Raw genomic sequence first — 12184 nt, forward strand, 5'->3', positions numbered from 1 at the left:
CCAAAGAAAGTTTCTGATTAATAGTCTCCGATTAGACTATTCTTGTCAAATTGACTAATGTAATGCAGTGGTGAGCCCTGGCTGATTGCACTGGAAGCCTTGTGCGGTTTTCTAGAAAATGCTCATTAGGGGAGATTCCTACGTAATGCTGGACAGACCATAAAGAGAATTGGTCCTGTCAGTCTTTTATCATGGCAGTTATTTAAAAATTAATGCATCAGTTTTGAAACGCAGAGACCTGCTTGTTCGTCCATTTGCTGACAACACTACAGTAATGATAGGTAAATGTGCGAGGTGACTTCCCGAAATCAGCTCAGGCGTGGACTGCTCCACAGACCCATTAATGTAATGGCACAGGCTAATGCACAGGAAATCAAACAGGGGCTGTAAGGCACTCATCCGTGTGACAAACCTTGTCGTTCTGCTTTGATCGAAGGCCGTTCTAAGGCATTATCTGAAACGACAGTTTTAGCCCACCAAGCAGACCCCTGCTAACCTGGAAGGCAAGGCCATAACTTTAGAGCCCACACGTTATTTGCTCTGAGCGTGCCATGCAGCGACCCGGAATAACTGATTGGAAGAGCAGCTACTGCTGGAGGCCAGCCCTGGCTCCAGCACTCTGAAGCACGAAGACTTTGGGGAGCAGGAGCAGGACTGATCTCGGTGCTGCCTCCTGCCAGCTGGGTGCCACTGTGTGCCCACGCCCAGCTCCCGGGCCCGCTGCAGGTGAGGGGCTGCCATGGCTGCGGCTCCAGCTGCACCAGTAGCTCCCCTGGCAGACTGGAGAAAAGCAGCAGCACTGCGAAGTACAAGGCAGGAAAGTGTCTTAACCACTGGTGCTCAGTGGGGACTTCCAGAACTGTCTTCAAGAACTTCCCCTAATGAATCACTGTTTCTTCTGCAGCTGCATGTTCAGCAGGAAAATGAGTCAGTGCTATTCCAACCAAGTCAGTTCTCATACTGAAATCTGCCAAATGTGTGGGAACCACATGGAGAGCTGTGCTGTCCATCGTGTGCATCTTGCGTGCACATGGGGGAGATCTGTGGAAAGCCTGGTTGGGCTCTTTGAGTGAGTCCTGTCTGCTCGTGGGGTTCTGTGAAGTTACTCCGTGCAGTCTGTTAAGAGTTAGGATCTATGAGCAGAACTCTGGTCTCATCCATCCATAGAGGTCTTTCGCTGGCAATTAAACCCAGCCAGATCTGGGACAGTGTCAATTTGGCATGTTCCTTGGCTGGATGTGACATTACTGACCATGGAAGTGTAATGATCCCCATGTGCTTTTTTCCCTGTGTTGTAGTTTGTATAGAAGTTGCAAAAATGTAATTTCTCACTAGGGTACTCTTCCCACTGAAAGTAATGTTACTGACCTGCAAGCAGAAGCTGAGTTCAGTTAGGGCAGCTGATAACTGGAAGTCCTGGGTGACCAAGTAAATGAGTCAGTCAGGGCAGTGGTCCCATTTCTTGGTTACTTGTTCTGTTTTAAGTGGAGTTTTATAGATGTATTCTTGTAATGTCTTATGTTTCACACTGATGCCATAGCATTAATTTCACACTATAGACTTCTGATTAGCTCTGACTAAAAATTACTGAGGTCCAATAGATCCAAAGATTTGGTGTACAAATGCATGACAAAAATGTAGAATAAAGATTGAATGGTATTGGTTTGGGGGTGGGGTGGGGTGTGTTTTTGTTTTGAGGTAAGCTGTATAGTTTTCTCCCTAGAGAAAGAAAATGCTTCGAGTATTGTAAGTGGAGTAGCTGGTGCAACGTGATCCCATTTTACCCTGCAGAAAAACCTACATAAGGGAGGATGTTGGGGATGCTTTGGAGTGGATTGGATAATTACACATTAGCATTGACAGGATGAATTTCAAATCAATACATTTCATTTTGACTAAGTAACAGAAGCTGGAAATTGGAGAAATAAAACAAACTTCCTCTTAGGTTAAGGTGGTGATGCACTGAGAACCAGTATTGTCTCCTCAGGTGCTGCCCCATGTTGACCTCTTCCTCTGTGTGTTGGTTTATATCTGTGTTGTCAATTCTTTGGGGCTGTAAATAGCTTCTGTCCTGTGAGGATAGGCCTTGTGCAGTGTGTTTATCAAAGGGGTCCTGGCCTGTGTTTTGGTCCTCTGGAGGACAGAGGAGAGCAGTTAAGATTTCAATTCACACATACACAGAGTGGTCGAAGCTGGAGAGCCCCCGAAGTGGTTTTGCTCAGATATCACCCTGATGGCAGCAGCTCTGTGCTGGGTCATCTCTGCTCTTGGCAGGGGTGATTTTTGCCTTTTGGAAGGCTGTTGCTTTCTGTCCCCAAACTCACTGGTTTCCTGCAGCATGCAAACCCCTCCTTAGAAATGTGGAGGGGGGGAAGGTGGTGGCTGTTTTCCCCCTCCACCTCCAACACCATCCTTCATCTGCTTATTAGTCTTCCAGCTGTCTGCAGTCAGCATTTCAAATGGAGAAATTGTAAACTGAATGTTACAGGCAAATTAAACATTTGCCGTCTTGTGAGGAAAGGTCTTTAATTAGAAGGATACACTCAAATGCCAAAAGCAAAAAAAATAAAATAAAATATAATAAATTGACAGGGGACAGGCAAGCAGGGGAAGCAGAAGAAAAGAGAGCATATAAAGTCCTTGGATGTTTCAATAAATGATGTATCTGAGGATTATTTGATGTAGTTGAGACTGCCAGGATGTCTTGTATTTTCAGTACCACAACTGAAACTTATTTAGGATTTAAAAAAGAACCTTTCTGAGGTAAGGAATTTATTAATAATTTCCTGTAAGTTCTGTCCAAAATGCTGGAGTAAATTTCTTTTGATAAAATACAGACTTATGGAAGTGCATAGAAATCCCATGGCTTCTGACGTGACTGCAAGTTGGAGCAGTGTTTTAAAGTTTGGAATGATTATCTTGGTTCTTTCAGAAAGTTTTTGAATGCCTGTCTGATGCTGGGCTTGTTACTTCCATTTCTCTGCTTCAGTAAATGGTCTCCTGAACTCTTAAAAAGGGTACCCTGTCATTTCTGAGTCACTCTGTCATGCTGCTGGTGCGGCGTGTGTCAGGTGAACGTTCAATTGATAGGCTGTCACAGGAGGCTTGTTTTAGCAGAGGACGTCCATGACATCTAACTTGCAGCTGCAGAGCTGCTGAGTGAACCAAAGGAGGATGCTCCTTTACAATTGTTCTGTCCGCCTGAGACACGCTGAAGGTACTAGGAAGACTGGAAGGGGAAGAAAACATTTCTCAAATTACAGAAATACAGAAGCTATTTTCCGTAATGGTCAGTAGTCCTCTAGCTCTTTATGTGATGATATATTGGGTTCTGCACCTTCAAAACCTCAAGTTGTTTCCCAGTTTTTGTGCTGGTCTCCTCTTCTTAGCTATTTGTGCTAAACCTAATCCTTTAATGAAGTCATTAGTTTGGTGTAATACAGGTTGCACAGTCACTTTTTAAGACGATAACTCCTCGTTTGTTTGTTTGTTTGTTTTTTACAGTGGGAACTCCATACTATATGTCCCCAGAAAGAATACATGAAAACGGCTATAACTTTAAATCTGATATCTGGTCTTTGGGCTGTTTATTGTATGAGGCAAGTATCTTCTCACTTTTTTTTCCCAAGTTTGTCTTAATTGCACAGTACAGTACAGGAATCAAATAGGTCAGACTTACTTGAGCTTTTTAGAAACCTTATGAAAAGTTAACTCTTCTTGTGCTCATCATGTGCTTTTGAGCATGAACAACAAAGGGGTTGTGCCATACAGCATAGTGCTTGCACCAAGTTGATTTATAGGTCACAGTAGATGTTGAGGCTATGGATGTAAACACACCAGCTCACTGCAGCCTTTCTTCCCTCTCTGAGCAGAGCTGTCGGTAGGGCAGTGTATTCATAGCTTCTCCTGAATACTGCATTTGTTTTTAAAATACCAAATTCATTTGAATGTAAGCTACTGGTTTGTTCAGTTGAATTCTTGGAGCTTTGAGTAAAGAAAAATACTTTTTATGTAATATGAAATCTATTTCTCTAACTTGATTAGTCTATAGCTTGATTTTTTCCTGATTGTACATTGCCTTCTAGGCTAGACACAGATAGAAAGCGGGCACGCTTTGTATGAACTACACACTTGGTCTGCAACTTTTTCTTAAAGGTTTTTACATGTATTCTTAAAATTCTTGTTGACTTTATAACAGTACTTTTGAGTTTTGCTATTTCTTTTTTAGCTGGGATCAAAGAGTATTAAACAGTTTCATACTCATTTATAATCAAATCTTTTTTTAGATGTGCCCATGTTTGAATTCAAGTGAAAGTGCATGTCAACAATGAGAGAGCTTTTATCCCAGCCCAGAGAATTAAAAATCCCTGGGATAGTTTGTAATAATGTTGCTCACATCCTCGTTGGGCAATACATTATGTGAACTGGTGACATTTTGCTTCTCACTGCAACTTCTTGTAACCACATGGAATTAGAGAATAAACAGAAATGCAATTTTTTGTGAGCACATCTGACGTAAAAGTTAGTTAAGCATGTACTTCAGCTAGTTGATTAAACAAGCCTTTTAGGAAGAGACAGCATAGAAGCACATTTCCCCATGATGCCAGTCCTCCCAGCAGGAGCTCTGTGCTGGCCCCTGCCCCGTGCTCGTGGGGCACTGCCAGTCCCTGGGTGCTGACTGCTGCTGGCAGGGGGTGAACGTGCTGGGCTGCGATTCCTCGCTGAGGGAGGTTGCTGCTGGGAACTCAGTGAAGGAAATGGATAAAATCCTGCTGAAGGGTCTTAAGCAGCCTGGGCAGCTTGACTCCAACAGCCCTTTGCTTCTGGCAAAGCACAGCAACCCTGGTAAGGTTACTGACATGAGTGTGGCCCTGAAAATGCTCCTGGGGGGAAAAAACCCTTAACTGTCCATTCTTTCTATAGCCCCACCAGTGTCCATCCAGGGTCTGTATCTCCACAGTGAGACTCTTCTGTGGGAACAGGGGGGAGGAAGCCGCAGCTCTCAGTAATTCATTATGCCGAACAGCTCCAGGTAAACTTCATGTATTTGGCCTAGAGAGAAATCCTGAGGTTGAGGCTGTGCCGAGTCAAGGGCTTTGGCCCTGCCGTGGTGTGTTGGACTTTCCAGGGCTGTCAGGAATGGTCGAAGTTGCCCGAGTTGGGCACTGGCACCTGTTTGCTGCTGCAGCACACGGCTCGGGGGCTGCTCCGCGGCGCTGCGGAGGCTCAGCTCTGCTGGAGATGGGATTCCAGATTTATGCAGAGAGAAATATTTAGCGTTGTGCTAAGATATGTTTTTGTTGCAGGCAATATGGTCCCCTTATGGCACAGTAGTCTTGGTACTCCTTACATTTCAAGAAGCTGACTTAATTGCTCACTAAACATAATTCTGTGGTAGGAGTAGCAGTACTGTAGTAACATGTGAAGCATTTTTAAATTTACTTCCTACATAGGTAAGGCTTAACTTTGTGAGCAGGAGCTGTGGGATCTTGCAGATTCCAGGGAGGACTGGGCAGTTACCAGTTTTGTAGATAAACAGCTACTTGACTTCTTAAACTTTCTAGAGTTCGGAAAATTAAGAATCAAATCCATGTGCCTTTGAAGGAGCTGTATTTTATCTTCACTAATTTCTTGTAACAAGAACATTTTTCCATTTGGCTTAGAAGTAAGGAAGCAATGTTTGTTTGGTTGTGAGTCACTTCTGATATTTCTCTAGATAGATTGTGTAGATAAGCTGCAGAGAGATTTAATGTACAAATTGCCTTCAGAGACACGCGTGTCCACTGGAATCCACTTAGGGAACATTGAGGGGTTTGGGATGTGATGCCACATAGCACCACTTAACTTTGACATTGATAATCATACAGTGATTTTTATTAAATCTTATCAATATAGTAGTAACTGTCTTCATCCCTCGCTTCCTGTAGATATCTGTCAGCAAGATAACTTGGAGGGGATAAAAATAAGTTGTTAATTCCCAGAATATAGCTATAAGCAATGACTTCAGCAGTTCTGGCAAGACGATCAATTTAAACACTAACAGTGATTCCTGTGTATACATTTTTTAACCAGTCATACTGCAGGGTGGTCATTTTAAATGGAGATCTGGCTGTCCTGCAGTAATTGCTCTAATCAAAATGTCAGGAGCAAACCCCAACGTAGCATCACAAACTGTTGTTAGTGAGAGATCTGGAGCGCCTGTGGTCATGACCCCACAGACCTGACTGTTTCAGTCAGAATGTGTGTACTACCTCTTTCCATTTTAATTCCCTGCTTTTACCACCCCAAAACACCACGGTGTTTCCTTTCTCTTCCTCCTCTTCTGTACGTGACTGCTTAACTAGACTTGGAAAGAAAACTTAATGGGAATTGAAAACCTCCTTTCAACCTTACTGGCATTATTGATGTTTGTATTGAAATCTCTGAAACCTTGTTTAACCCTTGTTTGCCTTCTATGCCTTCCCTAATACACCCATTAGTGCTTTTCTTGGAACAATCTTGCATGCTGGGCTCTCTGGTTTTGTTGTAACTGACTGAGAGCAGTTTGCTGTCAATCTCTAATTAGAGATTAGAGTCTCTAATTGGAGTCAGTAATTTTTTTTCCCCACTGATTTGCCTGTTACTGTTATGACAGTAATGAGATAATGGTGATACAGCTTCACCTTTTTCCCGTCAAAAACTTCCAGAAGGCCACAAGCACAGGTCTGCCAGGGCTCTTGCCCAGCTCTTGGGGCTCCATTCACAAGCTGGCCAGGCAACTCTGCAGCCTCACGTCTGGAGGGTTGTGAGGAGCAGCCTAATGTTGCCACTGGTGATAGTGGTGAAACCACAAAGAGGTGCAAGTGTGCCCCTTCCCCACCCCGCTGCTCTGTGTGGCTGTTAAAGGTGTAACTCCTCTCCTATCTCAGCCTGCAGCAAAGCACAGTAAATGTCACTAGCACAGCAAATATCTCAAGCTGTGGTACAGGAACCACAACAGAAAACTGAACAACCCTGGAATTTGCTGAGATGTTTTTGGAAGCTGTGTTCTCAGTCTGTTGTGTCCTCCAGTGTAATTTGGGTACCTTCATGTATTCTGTATTGCTGTTTATAAACTGCTCTGGATGTCTGTCCTGAAAAATATTTTAGTCTGGTGGTAACTGAGAAGATAACCTTGGAGATTTGTCCAGAGTATGTCTTGCTACTTCTCGTAATGGCTCAGGACCCCTCTCCCTCTGCATGGTTGTCTCGTACAAGGTGACCCCAGGCAGGTTTTCACTAATTTCAGAGTAACCAATGTCTTGCAAATAAGCAAGAAAAAACATAGTAACTAAATTATTTTAAAGATAGGCTTATGATTTAAACCAAGGATGGTTTATCTTGATGTGTCCTTCATTGCTTAATGGTTGGGCATGTGTCAGTGGTGATGAGGTGTCAGTAAGACCCCCGGGTGCAGCCCGCTCGGGGATGTCTCTGCACCGGGCCCCTGGAAGTCCTGCCTGAGCCCAGCCATTCACTGCCTGCCCTAATCAACACTGCCTGTCTGTCACCAAATCACTAATAATCCATCAATCTTGATTCCTAACTGCAGGATAATAGAGTGGAGGATCTAGTATTGACTTCTTTTAATTCTGCTGGGAGCTTGCTGTGTGTGTCAGCAACAAGACAGCGTTCTTAGATGGCTTTCACAGCGCAGGGTAATGAGCAGGAGACTAATAATCATCAAATAACCTCCTATTAAAGCCACAGTGAGAAGCATCAACTTCAGCTGCCCTCAGTATGAAAAGCTTGCCATTTGATGCAGCTTGTAGCAAAATGGTTTAAAAAGATCTAAACAGAGTGGATGATATCCACAATTACCCAGTGGTGCTTCATTAGGAGGAGGTATCGCTGTGCTGCACGGGCTGCCTCTGACAGGCAGTGAGGGCAGCACTTGAGCAGCAGCCTGGAGAGATGGGCCATGGCTGGCTCTGCTGGGCTTGGTCCTGCTGGGGGAAGCTGAGAGGGAAGGTGCTGAGCACGTCGTGTGTGCCTCTGACAGATACAGCTTCAGCCACATTTCCAAGTTCACAAATGCCCGTGTGGTTACGGCGGTTTTTCTGAGGCTCGTGGTTTGTTCAGACCTCCTGGTTGAGAACTTTTAGAGTAAAGGGTTTTCCAAACACAAAGATGCAATTTCCTTCCTGAGACTTAAGTATAACATAAACATACCTTTGTAAGGAGTCTCTGCATGTGCTGGAAGGAATTCTTCCCCATCCAGAGTCTTCCATCGTGCTCTCCTTGCTGTGCAACCAGCCTGTTTGTTTCAGACATCTGTCATGTTTTTGGAGATGCAACTACTGGATTCGTAAAGCAGAATTGAGAGACGGGGAAAAAAAACCACATTGATTAGGAAGAGTTCCAGTAGTTTGGTTCTGAAATCTGCCTGGGATACTCTTTTCTAAATAGCAGATTTCTGCCAGGAGGGGATGTTTGTTTTGAGGTAATTTTTTTTTTTTTTTTTTTTTAAAGGCTGCCGTACATTGCTCATTTATAAGTTTCTTCATATTCTAGGTAGCTAAATGTCCAAAAATGATCCATTTCTTCTTTGTAGCAGGCTATCAAAAAAATCTACCAGTCCCAGAGAGCACATGAACATGGTTGTAGCTGAGGAAGATTGAAACAGTGATGTTATCAAAGACAGAAAAGCTGCTACATTTTAGAGATGATTGTGTTTATGGAGGTTTTCATATTCATCTTTGAGCCAGCTGGCTCCTAACTGATTGTCCTATGGTCCAAACAGCCTATTTCTTGGGTGTTTCTAAAAGAGGTACTTCTGTTCTGTGTCCCTGTGGGATGTTGGGTCTATAGAGGCAATTCTACATCGGAAACACTTTGGGCAGAAAGTGTCACAGTGACAGGAAGACACAGACTTCTGCAGGCTGGGTGCTGGCCGGGTGCTGCCCGCTGGCCGTGTGTCGTGGTCACAGGTCACTCTGCACAGAGGCAGGGACGTAGTGCTGCCAGCCCAGGGCCATGCTGCCAGAGCAGGGCAGGGCCGGCACCACCACATCTTTCACGGGGACAGGAGCAGCTCCCCTTGCTCCCACTTGAGCGCCAGCACAGCGTGGTGTGATCTCGGGGAAGCTTTGGCTGTGGACAGTCTCCAAGAGCAACAACGTCACTTGCTCGCTGTCAAAGAACAAAATTTGCTGTTGCAGATCAGCAGTACTGAGAGCTATTAAATCCTTTGCACTTCTGAAATCTTACCTGTTTTTTTTTTTTTTCCTCTCCAGATGGCAGCTCTTCAGAGTCCTTTCTATGGAGATAAAATGAACCTGTTTTCTCTTTGCCAAAAAATAGAGCAATGTGATTACCCACCTCTCCCAGCTGAACATTATTCTGAAAAGGTAAATGGGGAGCATTTTTGCAGGGGAACGTGGAGGGATTGATGCAGTGAAGTTCCTCCCTGTGCAGGGGAGAGGGAACCTGGAAGGAGAAGCCCCCCCCATATCCAGGGCAGAACAGGAGGTGGCCAGAGTGTCCTGGCTGCCTTGAGGACTGGCTGAGGAAATGATCGTTGTGAGGTCTGAATATAGACAAGCTCAATTAGGACAGAGAAGATTTCTTGATGTGGGGGATATTTTGAAACTGAAAATCTGTGATGCTGGCAAAAACCAACAAGGAACCGTGGGAAAGCCCTCTCTCCTTCACTTCCTCTTCCTTAAAATAACATAACCATAAAACAGCGCTTGAATTTTTGTTTGAATTCTTCAGTGTGTAACATGGGGAGAAAGATGCTTTTTAAGAAAGAGAGAGGGAGAAAAGCTCTTCAGTTTAATGCGGCAAGCATCTATTCAGCAGCTGCATGAGGGCTTTGTGAAGTCTGGGCTCTGTGTGTGTGAAAGTGAGGGATGCAGAGCTGTAGCTGAACTGGAGTGTATTTTTTTAAAAAAATCACTACAGTGCATGCTCACTCGACGTTGTTTCACTTCAGCTGCAAACACGTGTTGTTCAGGGCCTTTTGAGCTGGTTTGGGGTTTTTTGTTTTGTCTTTTTTTTCCCCCTAACTTAGGCAAACCAGCTGGTTTTCTTTACCTCATTCAGTTACAGTTGCCTTCTATTTGAATGGAAATGGTTAATGTAATTTTTAAATGTTCACCATATCCTTTGGGAGTTTTCTTTTGTTGTATTCCACCTCAGAGTTCTGAGAAGAAGCAGGATGCAGGGAAATCTGTCCACAGCCGGCAGCAGGCCGTCTGGTCTCCACCTTGAGAGGGTCCCTGCAGCACACATTTTACATTTTACTTTGTTTTTCACTTGCTGAGTAATTCGTGCAAAAGCTGATTTGATAACTCCTCTGGAGAAGTGAATGTAAAGTGTTTCTCTCCCCAAGCTGCTGTAGCAGCGAGTCCTGGCTCCCCGCGCCCCGCTTGCCAGGCTGCTGCAGCGTGTTTCAGGATATGCCTCCTGGCAGCAGGAAGTAGTGTAAGTTGACAGATGTGTTTCCTGTCTTTACAATTACTGTCTGTTTGCTTCCCTCTGGCAGTGCTAAAGAGTGTGTGTAGTGTAGTGATACAATCCGGGGTGAGAAGGATGGTTTAGAGCTCAAAGGCGCCGGGTCCTGGAGAACCAGACTCCAGATGGTGTTCGTACACCAGGAACAGAGCGCTCGGCAGAGTCGGAGGAGGGCTGTGCCTTTGGCTGTGGCTCAGCGTGCTGCATTAGCTGCTGCTTCTCACTGAAACCACAAAGATCTTCAATTCTGCGAATATTAGAACATGATTCTGCCACAAACAACACTCCATTTAGGACGTGCTTTTAAAGATTGGATTCTCAGATGCTCTTGGCGTGGACAGCCAAAGGGGAAGGGGTGTTGGTGTCTCCTGGCAGCCAGGCTGGGTGAACCGTGCAGGTGGGGTTGGAGTGTAGAGGCAGCTGCCTGCAGCAGCACATGGCACCAGAAAGAATTTGTTCTGCAGCGGGTGGGTGGGTGGTCATCTTGGTCTGGACTTGAGTGTTTTCCTTCAAGAGCAAATGTCTCTGCTTTAGATGGAAGGCGCAGAGTCTTTGCAGCCACTCTAGTGCTGTCACTGCTGCAGGCTGTGGGTCGTGCAGGAGCTCAGTAAGGCCTTTGCACCCTCCCAGCAAGGGCAGGGGTGAAGATCTCTCCTGGCCACGCTCCTGAAGTTTCCAGTGATGCTCTGGAGCCATCGGTGTGTCCTTCCTGTACCTCAGCAGTGCAGTCTCACAGTGAAGCTTCGGCTGTAGGCTGACTGCTGATCACAAGAGTGTTCTAGTTGCAGCACTGTTTTAGGTGGATAAGGCAGAATGTTCACTGATGAGTGCCTGCTCTCATGGGCTTTCCTTTCACAATGATCCTCTTCTCCATAGCCTGGTGTGGTTAACCAGTCCAAATCCTCCCCAACCCACTGGTGTGCTGCCTGCAGCAGAGGAGGAGCTGTGACTCCAGCCAGGATTACTTTCCTATATTGGGAACAAATTTGCTGGTAACTGGAGATACTGGTTGGCGATGCTTGTCAAGGTTTGGTCCACTGGTGCCTTGTAGATGATGGTGACATGCCCGAGCTGTCCTGGTGTTGATAGAGGACACAAGTTCCCGGGCTGTGTTTCAGCATGGTATTGACATGGGAGCACAGCTGCTGGTTGGACAGACTGTACTGATAGTGCAGGCTCTGGTCAGAGCTTTAGAAACATTTTAATTTGCTCGTGGGTGTTTTGTGGCAGATCAGGGCTGAGGTACCTGTTAAATCTTTGAGGTGTCAGGGTTGCAAAGGCAGCACCCCTTGTGCTGCGATGGATTCAGTCACCATAGTCAGGAGAGAGGAGCCAGGGCAGGCCGTGGGGCCGGGGCAGGCAGTGGGGCTGGGGCCTCTCTGGCTTAGGACCACACTGCTCTCTGCACACTGCCCACTGGCGCTGCCCACTGGCACTGCCCGCATGCCCCGGCGTGCCCAGGGGCTGTGCTCCGGCCCGGCTGGCACCGCCCGTGTGCCCAGTGCTGCCGCTGGAGCCGGCGCCTGCGAGCTGCATGGTCGTGCTTTTAATTACCATTAAAATAATTGGCACTGTGGCTACTGGGGGGATGTGAGAAGATCAGAGGCTCAAGGCTGTTTCTCCCGGTGCCTCGGGGGTACGAGCAGCTTTCAGTGTCTGTATAATTAAAAGCTACAATCTTTCATGTGCACAATAAAGAGGGTTGGAA

The 12184-nt window shown here is 45.7% G+C and overlaps 1 protein-coding gene across 1 annotated transcript in view; it reads left to right on the forward strand.

Moving 5' to 3' along the window:
* The window catches only part of NEK6 (NIMA-related kinase 6), a 37427-nt gene that overhangs the window by 23634 nt on the left and 1609 nt on the right, over positions 1 to 12184 (forward strand). The window contains exons 7-8 of the mRNA XM_008948247.1: positions 3505 to 3599; positions 9255 to 9368. Of these exons, the coding sequence (XP_008946495.1) occupies positions 3505 to 3599; positions 9255 to 9368 (209 nt within the window). The remainder of the gene's footprint in view (positions 1 to 3504; positions 3600 to 9254; positions 9369 to 12184) is intronic.

Source organism: Merops nubicus, unplaced genomic scaffold, assembly GCF_000691845.1.
Source record: "Merops nubicus isolate BGI_N331 unplaced genomic scaffold, ASM69184v1 scaffold24009, whole genome shotgun sequence".
Classification (NCBI taxonomy): Eukaryota; Metazoa; Chordata; class Aves; order Coraciiformes; family Meropidae; genus Merops; species Merops nubicus.